Raw genomic sequence first — 15,033 nt, 5'->3', positions numbered from 1 at the left:
GTAGAGCATTTGTTGGTTGATATTTGAAGTTGCCAGGTGTTAGACCAGTCTGAAACAAAGTCCAGGTCTTTTTGGAGAGTGAGTGTGTTGTCAGTGGTGTTGAAAAGTTTCACATCGTCAGCAAAGAGAACACAGTTGCTTTCGATATGGTCACAGAGGTCATTGATTTAGAGAATGAAGAGAGTTCATGGGGAACGCCACTTATGACAGGGACGGGGGTGGAGATGGCGCTACCAATTTTGACAATTTGTTGCCTGTTTGACAGGAATGCAGTAATCCAGTTGTGGAGGAGTCCTGAAATGCCATAGGATTTGAGTTTTAGGAGTAGTTTGTCATGGACCATTGAGTCGAAGGCTTTGCAAAAGTCTATATAAATTGCATCAATGGATTTTCCTTGGTCGAGGTGGGTAGTCCAAATGTTTTTGCAGTGAAGTAGTTGTAGATCTTAGAGAGTGGCTTCTTATTTAGGACATCAAGTTGTCTTGCCTTGCTTTTATGTTCAGCACAAAGCAGAATGTTGCCCTTTGGCTTGGTCCAAATTCTTGGAAGCTCTCTGTTTCACGTGCTTGACAGTTGGTTTCAAACCCATACGAGGAATGGTGAGAGAAAATACGGGGACTTTTATAGTGACCTTCGGCGTCATTTGAACTTCATCTACGTTCAGTTAATAGAGTAAAAACTCTGGTTCAGCAAACATGTCACAACTCAATATATTGCATGTCCCTATTTTTGTCAGAAAAAGGCTGAGACTAGACTAGACTAGGAATAGAATAGAATAGGATAGGATAGGATAGGATATAGACTAGACTAGAAATTAAAGTAGACTAGACTAAACTAGACCAGACTATTTATTTATTTATTTATTTATTTAATTTAATTAGACTTCTATGCGGCCCAATACCTCAGTACTCAGGACGACTAGATTTGACTAGACTACACTAGACTAAATTAGACTAGATTATATAGAATGGAATGGACTGGAATGGAATGGAATGAATATAGACTAGAATAGAATAGAACAGAACAGAATAGAATCTATACATAGAATAGAATGGAATGGAATGGAATAGAATAGAACAGAACAGAACAGAACAGAATAGAATAGAATCTAGACATAGAATAGAATGGAATGGAATGGAATAGAATAGAACAGAACAGAATAGAATAGAATCTAGACATAGAATAGAATGGAATGGAATGGAATAGAATAGAACAGGACAGAACAGAATAGAATAGAATCTAGACATAGAATGGAATGGAATGGAATGGAATAGAATAGAATAGAACAGAACATAACATAATAGAATAGAATCTAGACATAGAATAGAATGGAATGGAATGGAATGGAATAGAATAGAACAGGACAGAACAGAACAGAATAGAGTCTAGACATAGAATGGAATGGAATAGAATAGAATAGGGAAAAGAGAGGATAAGAGGAAAAGAGAGGATAAGGAGAGGACAAGAGAGGAGAAGAGAAGAGAAGAGAAGAGAATAATGGAATGTGGACTAGAACAGAACAGAATAGAATCCCAAAATGGAAAAAAAATTCAAGAGATAACTGGACTTTCTACTTTTTCTTTGAAGACATTTCGCTTCTCATGCAAGAAGCTTCTTTGGTTCTGACCGGATGGTAGGGAAGGGAAGCTTCTTCAGTCAGAGCCGAAGAATCTTCTTGCATGAAAAGCAAAAGCAAAGGGAAAAAAACCCAGAAAGTCCAGTTGCCTCTTTGACAAAAAAGCACAGAACTTTGGGACAACTTGGCGTGTTAGCCTTCCTTTCCTGAGCTTTGCACCATCTGGGGTTGCCTTTCGAGCTCTACTAACAGCATGTTCCGCATGCACAGTTTGATGTGCAGGATTGGTACATAGAGTGCCAGAGAGAAAATTGGCCTTGATGCCGTTCCTATATTTCTTTTCCCAACTCTGGTGTCTCACCAAGCTTTCCAAAACTGAGCCTCTCAAGAGCTGGGAAACAGTCCCCTTTTAAAACCTGACTTCTGCCAAGCATGAAAGCTGTAAGCAGCAATACCTGCTCCATGCATCAGTGTATTCTGTCTACCTGTCTTCATTCTGACCTTATGATTATTATGCACCATCAGTAGATCCGTGTGAGAGGCAGAGATTGCAGGAGAAGCATGTTTCAGTAAAGGTACTTTGAAGGGCTTCTCGGTGCCACTTGCTGTGCATATTGGTTCTACTCTTCATTAAAGAGGTTGAGTTATATCTTTGTTTTTACCTTTCTGTGTGCATATTCTTTATTTGACCTTCCTTCCTTCCTTTCTTCTTTCCATCCCTTTATCCTTCTCACCTCCCTCTCTTTCCTTCCTTCTTTCTTCCTTTGCCTTCCTTCCTTCTTTCCTGCTTTCTTCTATCCATTCATCCAACTCACCTCCCTCTCTCTCCCTCCCTCCCTCCTTCCTTTTCCGTCCTTCCTTCTTTCCTGCTTTCTTCTATCCATTCATCCAACTCACCTCCCTCTCCTTCCTTCCTTCCTTCCTTCTTCCTTCTTTCTTCTATCCATTCATCCAACATCTCCTTCTCCTTCCTTCCTTCCTTCTTTCCTTCCTTCCTTTCTTCTATCCATTCATCCCTCTCCTTCCTTCTTTCCTTCCTTTCTTTTCACCCTCTCCTTCCTTCCTTCCTTCCTTCCATCCATCTATTCCCCATCTCGCCTTTCCTTTCCCTTTCCCGGTCTTCTCTTGCCTTCCATTATCTTCTTTTTTTCTTTCCTTCCTTCCTTCCTTCCACCCATGTATCCATTTTCTACCCCTTTCCTTTCTTCTTCCTTTCCTTTCCTCTCCTTTTCTCTTTCCTTTCCTTTTCTCTTGCTTTCCCCCCCTCTCCTCTCCTTCCCCTTTCCTTTCTTTCCTTTCCTCTTCCCTTTTTCTCCCCTCTCCTCTCTTCCCTTTCCCTCTCCTCTCTTCCCTTCCCTTGCCTCTCCTTGTCTTCCTCCCTCCCTCTCTGCCCTTCCTCCCTTCCTTTGAAATCTCCTTACCAGGGCTGCCAACAGCTCTAACCCTTCTACCTGTCAGGCATCACCAACTTCTGCCCTGCCTCCTCTAGCTCGACTTCCATCCTCAGCCTCCTCACCCAATTTCTTCAAGCGCATTAGGCATAACTCAAGCGGAGAACAAGGCAGGCAGGTCTTGCCAAAGAGGTGAGAAGGAGAGAGAGAGAGAGAGAGAGGATGGGGGTCTGTGTGGTTGGCAAGGCATCAGTTCACCAAGATTTTCACCGGAGGCATTTGGTACATTGCAAAGAGAAGTCATGAATTAAGCCGAAACAAGTCTTAGTTATGAGAAGTAATGGGCTGCTGCCTCCCAGGAGGGGGGGCACGCAGTGGGGGTAGTAAATGTATGCATTACTTATTAAATACTTAATAGTTTTTTTTATTGTCCTTCCTTCTCTATTACCTTAGTATGATCCTTAATTACTTTTAAAATAGGAAATAATTCAATAGTATGTTTTTATCCATAAACGCTTTAATCCTTTTAATCATCTGGAACTGAACATTTATAGCAATTCAAGAAAATTGAGCTACTTGCCTAATCTGTTATCATACTGAACCTTGTGGGTTCAGTACAAAACCTTAAAATGTTCCTGTGCTCCTCATGCTGCCTATCACTTGTCCTTTTTGTGGCTATTCAAGTAATGGGACTTTGTTGCTATGTCTCGGTGCAGCTAGGCTATGAGACCTTTGACATATGCTGAGCAGAGTTTAAGGACGAGTGTGGATGTGTGATACAGCCAGTAATGACACAGACTTAATATGCTAAACAAGTATTATTTACATATATACATATCTACAAGCACAAAGCAGAAATAATCAACAAACCGCACATAGCAGAAAAATACTCCCCCCTCAAAGTAAAAGACAAAAAGGTGACTGAGCTATCCAGCATCATCGACAGGAGAGGGTGCTGGCGCCCTCTTATGGCAAACCAGCCAAAGTCCTTAAAGAGATATTGCAACTGTAAAAATACAAACTACAATTGGTAGTTTAACATACTTGGCAACCACAAATACCGTTATGTACCATGTACTAACAGACTTAATCAACTGAAAAAGAGTCCAAGCACCTATTTGAAAACTTATCTTGGTTGGTAAGCCACTCCTATCCAGTCACACGACCTTTAAGCCACCCCCCCAGTCACATGATTGTCAAGCCACTCCCACCTGGTCACATGGCCAGCAAGCCACACCCACACAATAAGCCATGCCCACAGTGTGGCAGTAAAATTTTTGGCAGCCCTACACTGCTTCTATCCTTTTAAAATTGTTTTTTATCTTTAAACATCATAACATTTTTTTCACAAATCTACATCCAAATTTCATACTTTGCTATTCACATATCTATTTACAATATATCATATATTTCCATTGCCCCTATTTTTAGTCTTTCCCATACTTTCACGCCACCTTTCTCTTATTTTTCCCGTTGTACCATTTAGTCCAAACCTTATAATAATCCGACTCATTTTGTCCTTTTAATTCTATTGTCAATTTGTCCATTTCTGCGCACCTGTATATTTGATCAGTCAATACATTTGGAGGTTTGCCATCCTTCCAATATTGGGCATAACAGCAATTGTTGCTGCCTTCTTTTTAACCCTGTTTTCAGTGTTTGTAACACACTGTCCAAAGACAACAACAGATGTGGTTCCGTGGCCTTTCCTGTAAAATGGAATCAGCCTCCAAACAGTTGTCTTTAAAAAATTATACAGCAATGTTAGCCTTTGCTTTGCTTTGATTCCTATTGCATTTTTCCTAATTTGTTGCTTATTCTTTTCTCGTTTGTATTGTTCTCTCTTTTTTGTGTCTGTTTTTCCCGTCACGTTAAACTTCTCTCGTTTTGAGCTGCCCTTTTCGATTACGCCCAGCACCTACTACCGGTCCTCTTTCCAGAAAAAACTTCATTCTTCCTCTTCTGTACCAAATTTCTTAAAATTCTTGGCTCCAGTAGATGAAAATGTCACGTCTGACTTTAGGAAGTCCACCAGGTAGGTGGGTGGGCCTGCTCTTTCAATGGATCTCTGGTTCAGAAAGAAGAAGTTTAGCAGTTGAAGTTGTTGGTTCAAATGAGAAAAAAATGTCTTCACATTTGAGATCAGCTACATGTCTTGTTCCTGGCCCTAGCACAAAACTGGCTGGCTGTTGGGATCTTCTACGATTTGGGCTACCCCAGGATGATGGGGAGCAGTATCAGATTGCTACCGGGACAGATAAGGAGGTCATGGGATCAACTTTTGTGACCTTCTGATGAGAAATGTCAAGGGGGGAACCAGTATCACTTACCAAACGAGTTCCTAACTTTTCAGTGGAAAATTAGGGACATGGAATGACTTTAACCTGTAAAATAGATGGAATACTTCTCAGGAATAGATTATGGTAGGGTGGGGTAGGATAGGATAAAAATATAGAATAGAAATATAGAATGGAATGGAATTAGAATTAGAATAGGGTAGGATAGAAATATAGAATAGAAATATGGAATGGAATTAGAATTAGAGTAGGGTAGGGTAGGGCAGTGTAGGGTAGGGTAGAAATATAGAATAGAAATATAGAATTGAATAGAATGGAATGGAATTAGAATTAGAATAGGGTAGGATAGGATAGAAATATAGAATAGAAATATGGAATGGAATTAGAATTAGAATAGGGTAGGGTAGGGTAGGTTAGAAATATAGAATAGAAATACTGTAGAATGGAATGGAATTAGAATAGAGTAGAATAGAATAGAATAGAATAGCCCTTTTGGGACGTGAACCAAAAAGGTTCGCCATTACTGCTCTATGTCATGAGTACGGTAACTATAATATGAGAATGAATCAGGGGTGAAATTGAAAAATTTTCTTTACTGGTTCTGTGGGCATGGCTTGGTGAGTGTAGCAAGGGAAGGATACTAGAAAATCCCCATTCCCTCCCCACTCCAGGGGAAGGATACTGCAAAATCCCCATTCCCTCCCCACTCCAGGGAGAAGGATACTGCAAAATCCCCATCCCCTCCCCATTTTGGGGCCAGCCAGAGGTGGTATTTGCTGGTTCTCTAAACCACTCAAAATTTCTGCTACCGGTTCTCCAGAACCTGTCAGAACCTGCTGAATTTTACCCATGGAATGAATGCTGTATTATTTACCGCAGCAAGGTAAGTTGAAATGGTTGAAATGTTTCTTTTATCCAAAAAAGTGATTACATTTAATTGCTTCTGGATTTTGTGTTTGCAATGAAAGAAAAAAATATATGAAATTTTGATTCTGTTTTTGTAAATTCGACTTATTTTTTTTGTAAATTAGGCTTATTGTTGTAGAAATGGCTTCTACATAGTGCTGTGTAAAAGCAAAAAAAATGTAATTGTAATGTTGTTATCTTTGACTGTGCCTTTTTTCCCTTTTCCCCCTCTCCCTTCTTTTTCCCTTCCTCTCTTCTTACTTTTCCATGTTTTTTTCCTTTGTATTTTATACTTCAACAAACTAATTAAAAGGTTTTAAGTGTGAGCCGTAAGAGAGTGCTCTGAATATTTGGACAATTCAAAACATCCAATATTGAGTAATTTCTGCAAAGAAGCTCAATATTTAAAGAACAAAGCTGAGTAATTTTCTCTTTCCGATTTGGATTTGCACTCAAGGCTCCTTAGAGAATTTGTATCTTTGTTTCATTCGAAAATTTAAAAAAACCAAAACAATGACATCGAAACCATCCTCTGCTACCATGACAGAAATAGAGATAAATTACAGCCCGCGTGGACCATAATAAATCATTTCTGAGAGTCGATGGATTAAGAGAGAGAATCTGCTTTCAAACGAAGTTTCTTTTATTACAAAAACAATAAAATATAATGGAATGCCTTAAGAGGCATATTAGATGCATCTTACATCATGGCAGCTAACAGAGAATATAAAAGACAATATGGAGAATCTCAACAAGACGGAAATGATACATGAATGATGTGGCAGGATTTTACATCATAATAGGAGGAGCTAATAAAACACACTGTTAACTATTTAATTACTGAATAACTCTGAATGACCCAGAATGTCTCTGGGGCTGTCAATACTCAGCGTGACAAACAAAACCTGTTTTGCTATGGTAGCTACAAATAAATAAATTCTGTGACTTCTGATTTTAGGGATAACAAATCCAAGTCCAGTGAAGCAGATTTGGTACCCGAGACCCCAGTGAAGGCTCGACGGCATTCTTGGAGGCAACAGATATTTTTAAGAGTGGCAACACCTCAAAAAGGATGTGAATCTTCCAATTGGCATGAAGGTAAAATCCATCAGCTAAAGAGATCTACTATCTTCCTAACTATCTCTTCATCTTGCAGTATATCTTCATTTTTCCAGTATTATGCGAATATAATCCTTGTTGCTGTTAAGAGGTGTAATATTAAGTACATACTTTTCTTATCAATTTTTTCTGATATTCAGTGGTGGGCTCCATATGAGTGGGGAGGTGGACTAGATGACCTACAAGGTCCCTTCCAACTCTAATAAGGCAGTAGGGAAAGCAAGTAGAATGCTTGGCTGCATAACTAGAGGTATAACAAGCAAGAAGAGGGAGATTGCAATCCCGCTGTATAGAGCGCTGGTGAGACCACATTTGGAGTACTGTGTTTAGTTCTGGAGACCTCATCTACAAAAAGATATGGATCAAATTGAATTGGTCCAAAGACGGGCTACAAAAATGGTAGAAGGTCTTAAGCATAAAACATATCAGGAAAGACTTAATTAATTCAATCTGCATAGTCTGGAGGACAGTAGGAAAAGGGGGGGGACATGATCAGAATATTTAAATATGTTAAAGAATTAAATAAGGTTCAGGAGGGAAGTATTTTTTTTAATAAACTTTATTGATTTTTTCATTAAAAAAAACACACAGACATACAAACATTTAAACATGTAGTAGGGGTTACAATTACCCCTTTCTTCTTAGAGTTAATTTTAAATACAGAAAAAGAATATATTCTTAGTTCATTAAGTCAACATATTAATCTAGATGAAAAGAAGAATTTTGTTTATATATGCTAATAAACATAAAATTGAATTAATCAAAAGAAAAAATTCTAAAGTCATTTCAATATATTCATACATTTCTCATAACATTTAATTTTAATTTTTATTTTTATCTATCCACTTATAAACTATATTCCAAATAATATAAAAATCAGATTCTTCTTGGTCATTCAGGTATTTTTAATAGGAAAGTGAACACAAGAAGAAGGGGGCACAATCTAAGGTTAGTTGTTGGAAAGATCAGAAGCAACGTGAGAAAATATTATTTGACTGAAAGAGTGATAGATGCTTGGAACAAGCTTCCAGCTTATGTGGTTAGTAAATCCACAGTAATTGAATTTAAACATGCCTGGGATAAACATATATCCATCCTAAGATAAAATACGGGAAATAGTATAAGGGCAGATTAGATGGACCGTGAGATCTTTTTCTGCCGTCAATCTTTTATGTTTTTATGTTTCTAATAATATAATATAATCTAATGTTTATTACACTATTAGCAGACAGAGAGTCTTGTTAGATTTTCAGCTTCCTCCCGACCATTCCTCTTCTAATAATTATTTTCCCAAGGCTTAGGATTGATCTAGGAATTCAGACAAATTTTCAAAGTAAAAAAAAAATTCCCCCCTCTTTTTTTCTAATAAGATTATCCCGAATTGGGAGAATTGGCCCCTAGATCACCATTACTGCCAGTTTGTGAAGATGGTCCTTTCGGAGCAACCAAAGAAGACAGAAAAAAGACATCGGAGGAGTTGAGGGAACTTTGGAAAAAAGCCATTCTTCAGCAGATCCTCCTCCTCAGGATGGAAAAGGAAAACCAAAAACTGCAAGGTAAATGCCAAATTTCTCCAAAAAAAAAAATACATATATATTTTTGTTATTTGTACCAAAGACACGAAAAAGGTCATTTAAAGATAGCATGTTATGCATTGCTTGCTGGGTTTAATAATCCTCAATACTTTACCCATACTGAGTTTATTTTATCCTGATAGACACTTTGTTTATTTTTTAAAATGGCAAGCTTTTAAGTCTTATTCCTGGAAGGGCTGATAAGGGAGCTCAGACTTTTGTCTCTTTTCAATCCTTCAAAAAAAAAATGGATTCTTTCGTTTCAAATTATATTGTCATCTTAGTATGCCTTGCCTTGTCTTTATTTTTGAAAACCTTCTCTCTTCAAGCTTATAAATTAGATTAGATAGATAGACTATATAAATTATAAATGGGAGGGAGGGAGGTGGGGAGAGAAAGATTAGGTAGATTAGATAGGTAGGTAGGTAGAGAAAGAGAGGGGGGAGAGAGATTAGATAGATGGATGGATGGATGGATGGATGGATGGATGGATGGATGGATGGACGGACGGACGGACGGACTGGCAGACAGACAGATGATAGGCCGGAAGGCAGGAAGGCAGGTAAGGATATATACGGCATATTCGGGTTTCTTTCCGTATAGGATTCAGATATTTCTGGCAACGTTTCGATATATGGTAGGTAAATAGAGAGAGAAAGAGAGATTAGATAAAGAGAGAGAGAGAGATTAGGTAGGTAAGTAGAGAAAGACAGAGAGAAAGAGAGATTAGGTAGAGGTAGATAAAGAAAGGGGAAAGAGAGAGATTAGGTAGGTAGGTAAGTAGAGATAGATAGATAGATAGATAGATAGATAGATAGATAGATAGATAGATAGATAGATAGATAGATAGATAGATAGATAGATAGATAGATAGATAGATAGATAGATGTAGATATAGATATAGATATATATTCTTGACAAATGTATCTTTTTCTTTTATGTACACTGAGAGCATATGCACCAAGAAAAATTCCTTGTGTATCCAATCACACTTGGCCAATAAAATTCTATTCTATTCTATTCTATTCTATTCTATAGATAGATATAGATATAGATATAGATATAGATATGTAGATATAGATATATAGACATAGATATAGATAGGTAGGGAGACAGACAGACAGAGAAAGAGAAAGAGAGATAGGCAGGCAGGCAGACATTTGCAGAAAATGTGTTGATGCGCCTGTCTTTTGACCTGTCCTTCTTTTTTTCTCTTCTAGCTTCCGAAAATGATCTGCTAAATAAGCGCCTGAAGCTTGATTATGAAGAAATTACTCCATGTCTCAAAGAAGTAATATCCGCCTGGGATAAAATGCTGAACACACCAGGAAGGTCAAAGGTCAAGTTTGACATGGAAAAAATACACACTGCGGTTGAGAAAGGTGAGGGATCTCGAGGGATGCCAATGTGTTGGTGCTTCGGAAAGTGTAGGATTATCTTTTTAAACAGATGCAGTCATTGTTTATAAGAATATAGTGCCATGTTTTTCGGAGTATAAGACGCACCAGAGTATAAGGCTAGCGTCCTTAGTCTGGTCAGCTTCAGCACATTATTTTCCTCCCCTGGTGAAGGGCTTAAAAAACCCTTTATTTATTTATTATTTATTAATCAGATTTGTATGCCGCCCCTCTCCGCAGACTCGGGGCGGCTCACAGCAATAATAATACAATGTAAACAAATCTAATATTTAAGTTAATTTAAAACCCCAATTTAGAAACCAATCATACATACTAGCATACCATGCATACATTTTATAAACCTAGGGGGAGAGAAAGTGTCAATTCCCCCATGCCTGACGACAGAGGTGGGTTTTAAGGAGCTTACGAAAGGCTAGGAGGGTGGGGGCAACTCTGATATCTGGGGGGAGTTGGTTCCAAAGGATTGGGGCCGCCACAGAGAAGGCTCTTCCCCTGGGTCCCGCCAAACGACATTGGTTGACGGGACCTGGAGAAGGCCAACTCTGTGGGACCTAACCGGTCGCTTGGATTCGTGCGGCAGAAGGTGGTCCCGGAGATACTCTGGTCCGGTGCCATGAAGGGCTTTATAGGTCATAACCAACACTTTGAATTGTGACCGGAAACTGATGTTGGTGTGACATGGGCGTATTTAGGAAAGCCCATGATAGTTCTCGCAGCTGCATTCTGCACGATCTGAAGTTTCCGAACACTTTTCAAAGGTAGCCCCATGTAGAGAGCATTACAGTAGTCGAGCCTCGAGATGATGAGGGCATGAGTGACTGTGAGCAGTGAGTCCCAGTCCAAATAGGGCTGCAACTGGTGCACCAGGCGAACCTGGGCAAACGCCCCCCTCGCCACAGCTGAAAGATGTTTCTCTAATATGAGCTGTGGATCGAGGAGGACGCCCAAGTTGTGGACCCTCTCTGAGGGGGTTAGTGATTCCCCACCCAGGGTGATGGTCTTTATTCTGAGACAGTAAATATGAAAGAGCTTGCAAGCTAGTAAAAGCTGGGAACATCGTTAGCACCTGGAAAGAAACAGTTGGAGCAAGTAGAGCAATGGAAAAAACCTGCAAAGACTTAGGGCTTGGAAGACATTCTTCTTCCCAGAGAGTGACAATGAAAGAGCTTGGGAACATTAATAGCACCTGGTTAGGGCTGGAAAGAAACATCTGGAGCAAATAAAGCAATGAAAAAACAATCCTACAAAGACATGGTTTGGAAAACATTCTTCGCAGAGAGTAACAATGAAAGAACTTGCAAGCTGGTAAAACTGGGAACATTGTTAGCACCTGGTTAGGGCTGGAAAAAAACTTCTTCAGAGCAAATTAGAGCAACCGAAAAAACTCTGCAAAGACTTAGGGCTTGAAAAACATTCTTCACAGAGAGAAACAATGAAAGAGCCTGCAAGGCTGGGGAGATGGTTAGCAGCTAGATAGGGCTGGGGGCGGAGGGATAGCTACATTCAGAGTATAAGACGCATCAGCCTCTTTTAGGGAGGAATGCAGCTGCGAGAGCAATCAGGGGCTTTCCCAAATATGCCCATGTTACACCAACACTCCGCAGTCTGCATTGGTTGCTGATCAGTTTCCGGTCACAATTCAAAGTGTTAGTTATGACCTATAAAGCCCTTCATGGCACCGGACCAGATTATCTCACGGACCGCCTTCTGCTGCACGAATCCCAGCGACCAGTTAGGTCCCACAGAGTGGGTCTTCTCCGGGTCCCGTCAACTAAAAAATGTCTCTTGGCGGGACCCAGGGGAAGAGCCTTCTCTGTAGCAGCCCCGGCCCTCTGGAACCAACTCTCCCCAGAGATTAGAATTGCCCCCACTCTCCTTGCCTTTCGTAAGCTGCTTAAAACCCACCTCTGCCACCAGGCATGGGGGAATTGAGATACTCTTTCCCCCTAGGCCTTTACAATTTTATGCATGGTATATCTGTATGTATGTTTGGTTTTTATAATAATGGGTTTTTAAATGTTTTTAGTATTGGATTATTATTATATGCTGTTTTATTACTGTTGTTAGCCGCCCCAAGTCTGCGGAGAGGGGCGGCATACAAATCCAATAAATAAATAAATAAATAAAAGGGTGCGTCTTATATGCCGAAAAGTACAGTTTGTTATTGAATAGATGTATCATGCTTTGGACTTTTAATGATCATATTGCTGGAGTAAAGGTGACAATTACGATGTTAGTTATGGCCTAAATCAGTGATGCCAAACCTTTTTTTTTCAAGATCCTTTTGAAAGGGCATCCCCATTGAAAGCAATGAATTATTTTTAAAGCAGGCAGTTGGTCCATATCATATGTTGGTGGCTCATTCACCACAATTCTTTTTGTTTGTTTGTTCTTAAAATCTTTTGAAAAAGGAGTCCCTCGGCAACAACGGGGAGAGATATGGAACTTTTTAGCTGAGCTGCACCAACTCAAGCATCCATTTCCAAATAAGCAACATCCAAAGGACACGCCATACAAAGAACTCTTAAAACAGTTGACTTCCCAGCAGCATGCAATTCTGATCGATTTAGGTAAGCCTGCCCACAAGCAAATCTGCTATTAAACTAACTAAAATGAAACTAACTGTTCTCCGTTATCTGTAACTGCTTGAAGAATAGAGTAGAGTAGAGTAGAGTAGAGTAGAGTAGAATAGAATAGAATAGAATAGAATAGAATTCTTTATTGGCCAAGTGTATTGGACACACAAGGAATTTGTCTTTTGTGCATATACTCTCAGTGTACATAAAAGAAAATATATGTTTGTCAAGAATCATGAGGTACAGTGTTCCCTCGATTTTCGCGGGAGATGCGTTCCGAGACCGCCCGCGAAAGTCGAATTTCCGCCATGTAGAGATGTGGAAGTAAATACACTATTTTTGGCTATGAACAGTATCACAAGCCTTCCCTTAACACTTTAAACCCCTAAACTGCAATTTCTCATTCCCTTAGCAACCATTTAGATTATTACTCACCATGTTTATTTATTAAAGTTTATTTAAAAAAAAGTATTTATTAAAGGCGGACGAAAGTTTGGCGATGACGTATGACTGTGGTATAGGGGGGAAAAACAGCAAAGTATTTTTTAATTAATATTTTTGAAAAACCGTGGTATAGCCGTTTCGCGAAGTTCGAACCCGCAAAAATCGAGGGACCACTGTACAACCCTTAATGGTTGTCATTGGGGTCAAATAAGCAATGAGGAAACAATCAATATTGATATAAATCTTAAGGATACAAGCAACAAGTTACAGTCATACAGTCATAAGTGGGAGGCAATGGGTGATAGGAATGATGAGAAAAAACTAGTAGTCATAGTAGTGCAGAGTTAGTAAATAGTTTGACAGTGTTAAGGGAATTATTTGTTTAGCAAAGTGATGGCGTTCTGGAAAAAACCTGTTCTTGTGTCTCGGCAACAAAGGGGAGAGATATGGAACTTTTTAGCTGAACTACACCAGCTTGGTGTGCAGTGCTCTGTAGATCTGTAGCGACTATTTTGTATGACAGTGTGGCTGAGTTGTATCTGTGATCGTCTCCTTTTTACTCTCTCTTTCTTGTAGGCCGCACTTTTCCGACTCATCCCTACTTCTCATCCCAGCTTGGAGCCGGCCAGCTCTCCCTTTATAATATCCTGAAGGCCTATTCCCTCCTGGATCCAGAAGTAGGATATTGTCAAGGCCTCAGTTTCGTAGCCGGAGTATTATTACTACACATGAGCGAAGAGGAAGCCTTTGAGATGCTGAAATTCCTAATGTTTGATATGGGCCTTCGGAAGCAATACGGACCGGACATGAGTATTCTCCAGGTAAAGGACCTGCGTTACGTTTGATTGTTTGATTGTTTGTTTGATTGTTTAATATTTGTTTTTTGTTCTGGTCCAACTAAGGCAAATCCACAAATCTTTTCCCAAGGCTTGTGATCCAACAGAAAAAACATATAGCCCCTCCCTGGTACAAAGCTGAAGGGATCAGATCTGGTGGCCTAGAGGTTAGAAGCCCCAGGATCAAATCTCAGTAAGGGTATGGCTAGCTGATGAGGCCAGAACATGGCAATGTATGAGGAGATGGAGAGGGGGGAAATTTTAAAATTAAAAAAAAAAAAGAAATGATTGGACGAAAGATTTAAAAACCTGGACAGTTTTTAGTTGCATGTCCAGATGAATTGTGGGAGGGCGATATGAGGGATAATTTTGATAGGTTTGTTTAGTAGGCAATGTGTGAATTTTAATTTTAATTTTCAAGACTGGAACTCTAATTTTAAAAAATCACTACAAACAAAGGCATTAAAACTTAATTTCTTTGCCTGGTTGAACTTACTCTTGACTTATGGGTAGGGTCAAAACTCAGAACTGCCTTTCAATTGCATTGTCAAGGAATCCTTGGCTTACGACAGAGCCCAATATTCCTGTTGTTAAGTGTGAGATAGAAACATAGACACATAGAAGTCTGGCGGCAGAAAAAGACCTCCTGGTCCATCTAGTCTGCCCTTATACTATTTTCTGTATTTTATCTTAGGATGGATATATGTTTATCCCAGGCATGTTTAAATTCAGTGACTGTGGATTTATCTACTACGTCTGCTGGAAGTTTGTTCCAAGCATCTACTCCTCTTTCAGTAAAATAATATTTTCTCATGTTGCTTTTAATCTTTCCCCCAACTAACTTCTGATTGTGTCCCCTTGTTCTTGTGTTCACTTTCCTATTAAAAACACTTCCC

At 39.4% G+C, this 15,033-nt stretch overlaps 1 protein-coding gene across 4 annotated transcripts in view; it reads left to right on the top strand.

The window, feature by feature from the left end:
- TBC1D1 (TBC1 domain family member 1) overlaps positions 1-15,033 on the top strand; it is a 108,669-nt gene that overhangs the window by 82,735 nt on the left and 10,901 nt on the right. For 3 of the 4 annotated variants that reach the window (XM_070757094.1, XM_070757095.1, XM_070757096.1), the window contains 5 exons: positions 7,129-7,268; positions 8,660-8,845; positions 10,084-10,245; positions 12,693-12,851; positions 13,878-14,122. In XM_070757094.1, the coding sequence (XP_070613195.1) occupies positions 7,129-7,268; positions 8,660-8,845; positions 10,084-10,245; positions 12,693-12,851; positions 13,878-14,122 (892 nt within the window). Of the gene's footprint in view, positions 1-4,882; positions 5,003-7,128; positions 7,269-8,659; positions 8,846-10,083; positions 10,246-12,692; positions 12,852-13,877; positions 14,123-15,033 lie in introns of all 4 variants that reach the window. The other variant, XM_070757097.1, reaches the window with a different exon arrangement.

Source organism: Erythrolamprus reginae, chromosome 7, assembly GCF_031021105.1.
Source record: "Erythrolamprus reginae isolate rEryReg1 chromosome 7, rEryReg1.hap1, whole genome shotgun sequence".
Classification (NCBI taxonomy): Eukaryota; Metazoa; Chordata; class Lepidosauria; order Squamata; family Dipsadidae; genus Erythrolamprus; species Erythrolamprus reginae.
This window is presented reverse-complemented; position numbering and strand designations above follow the sequence as displayed.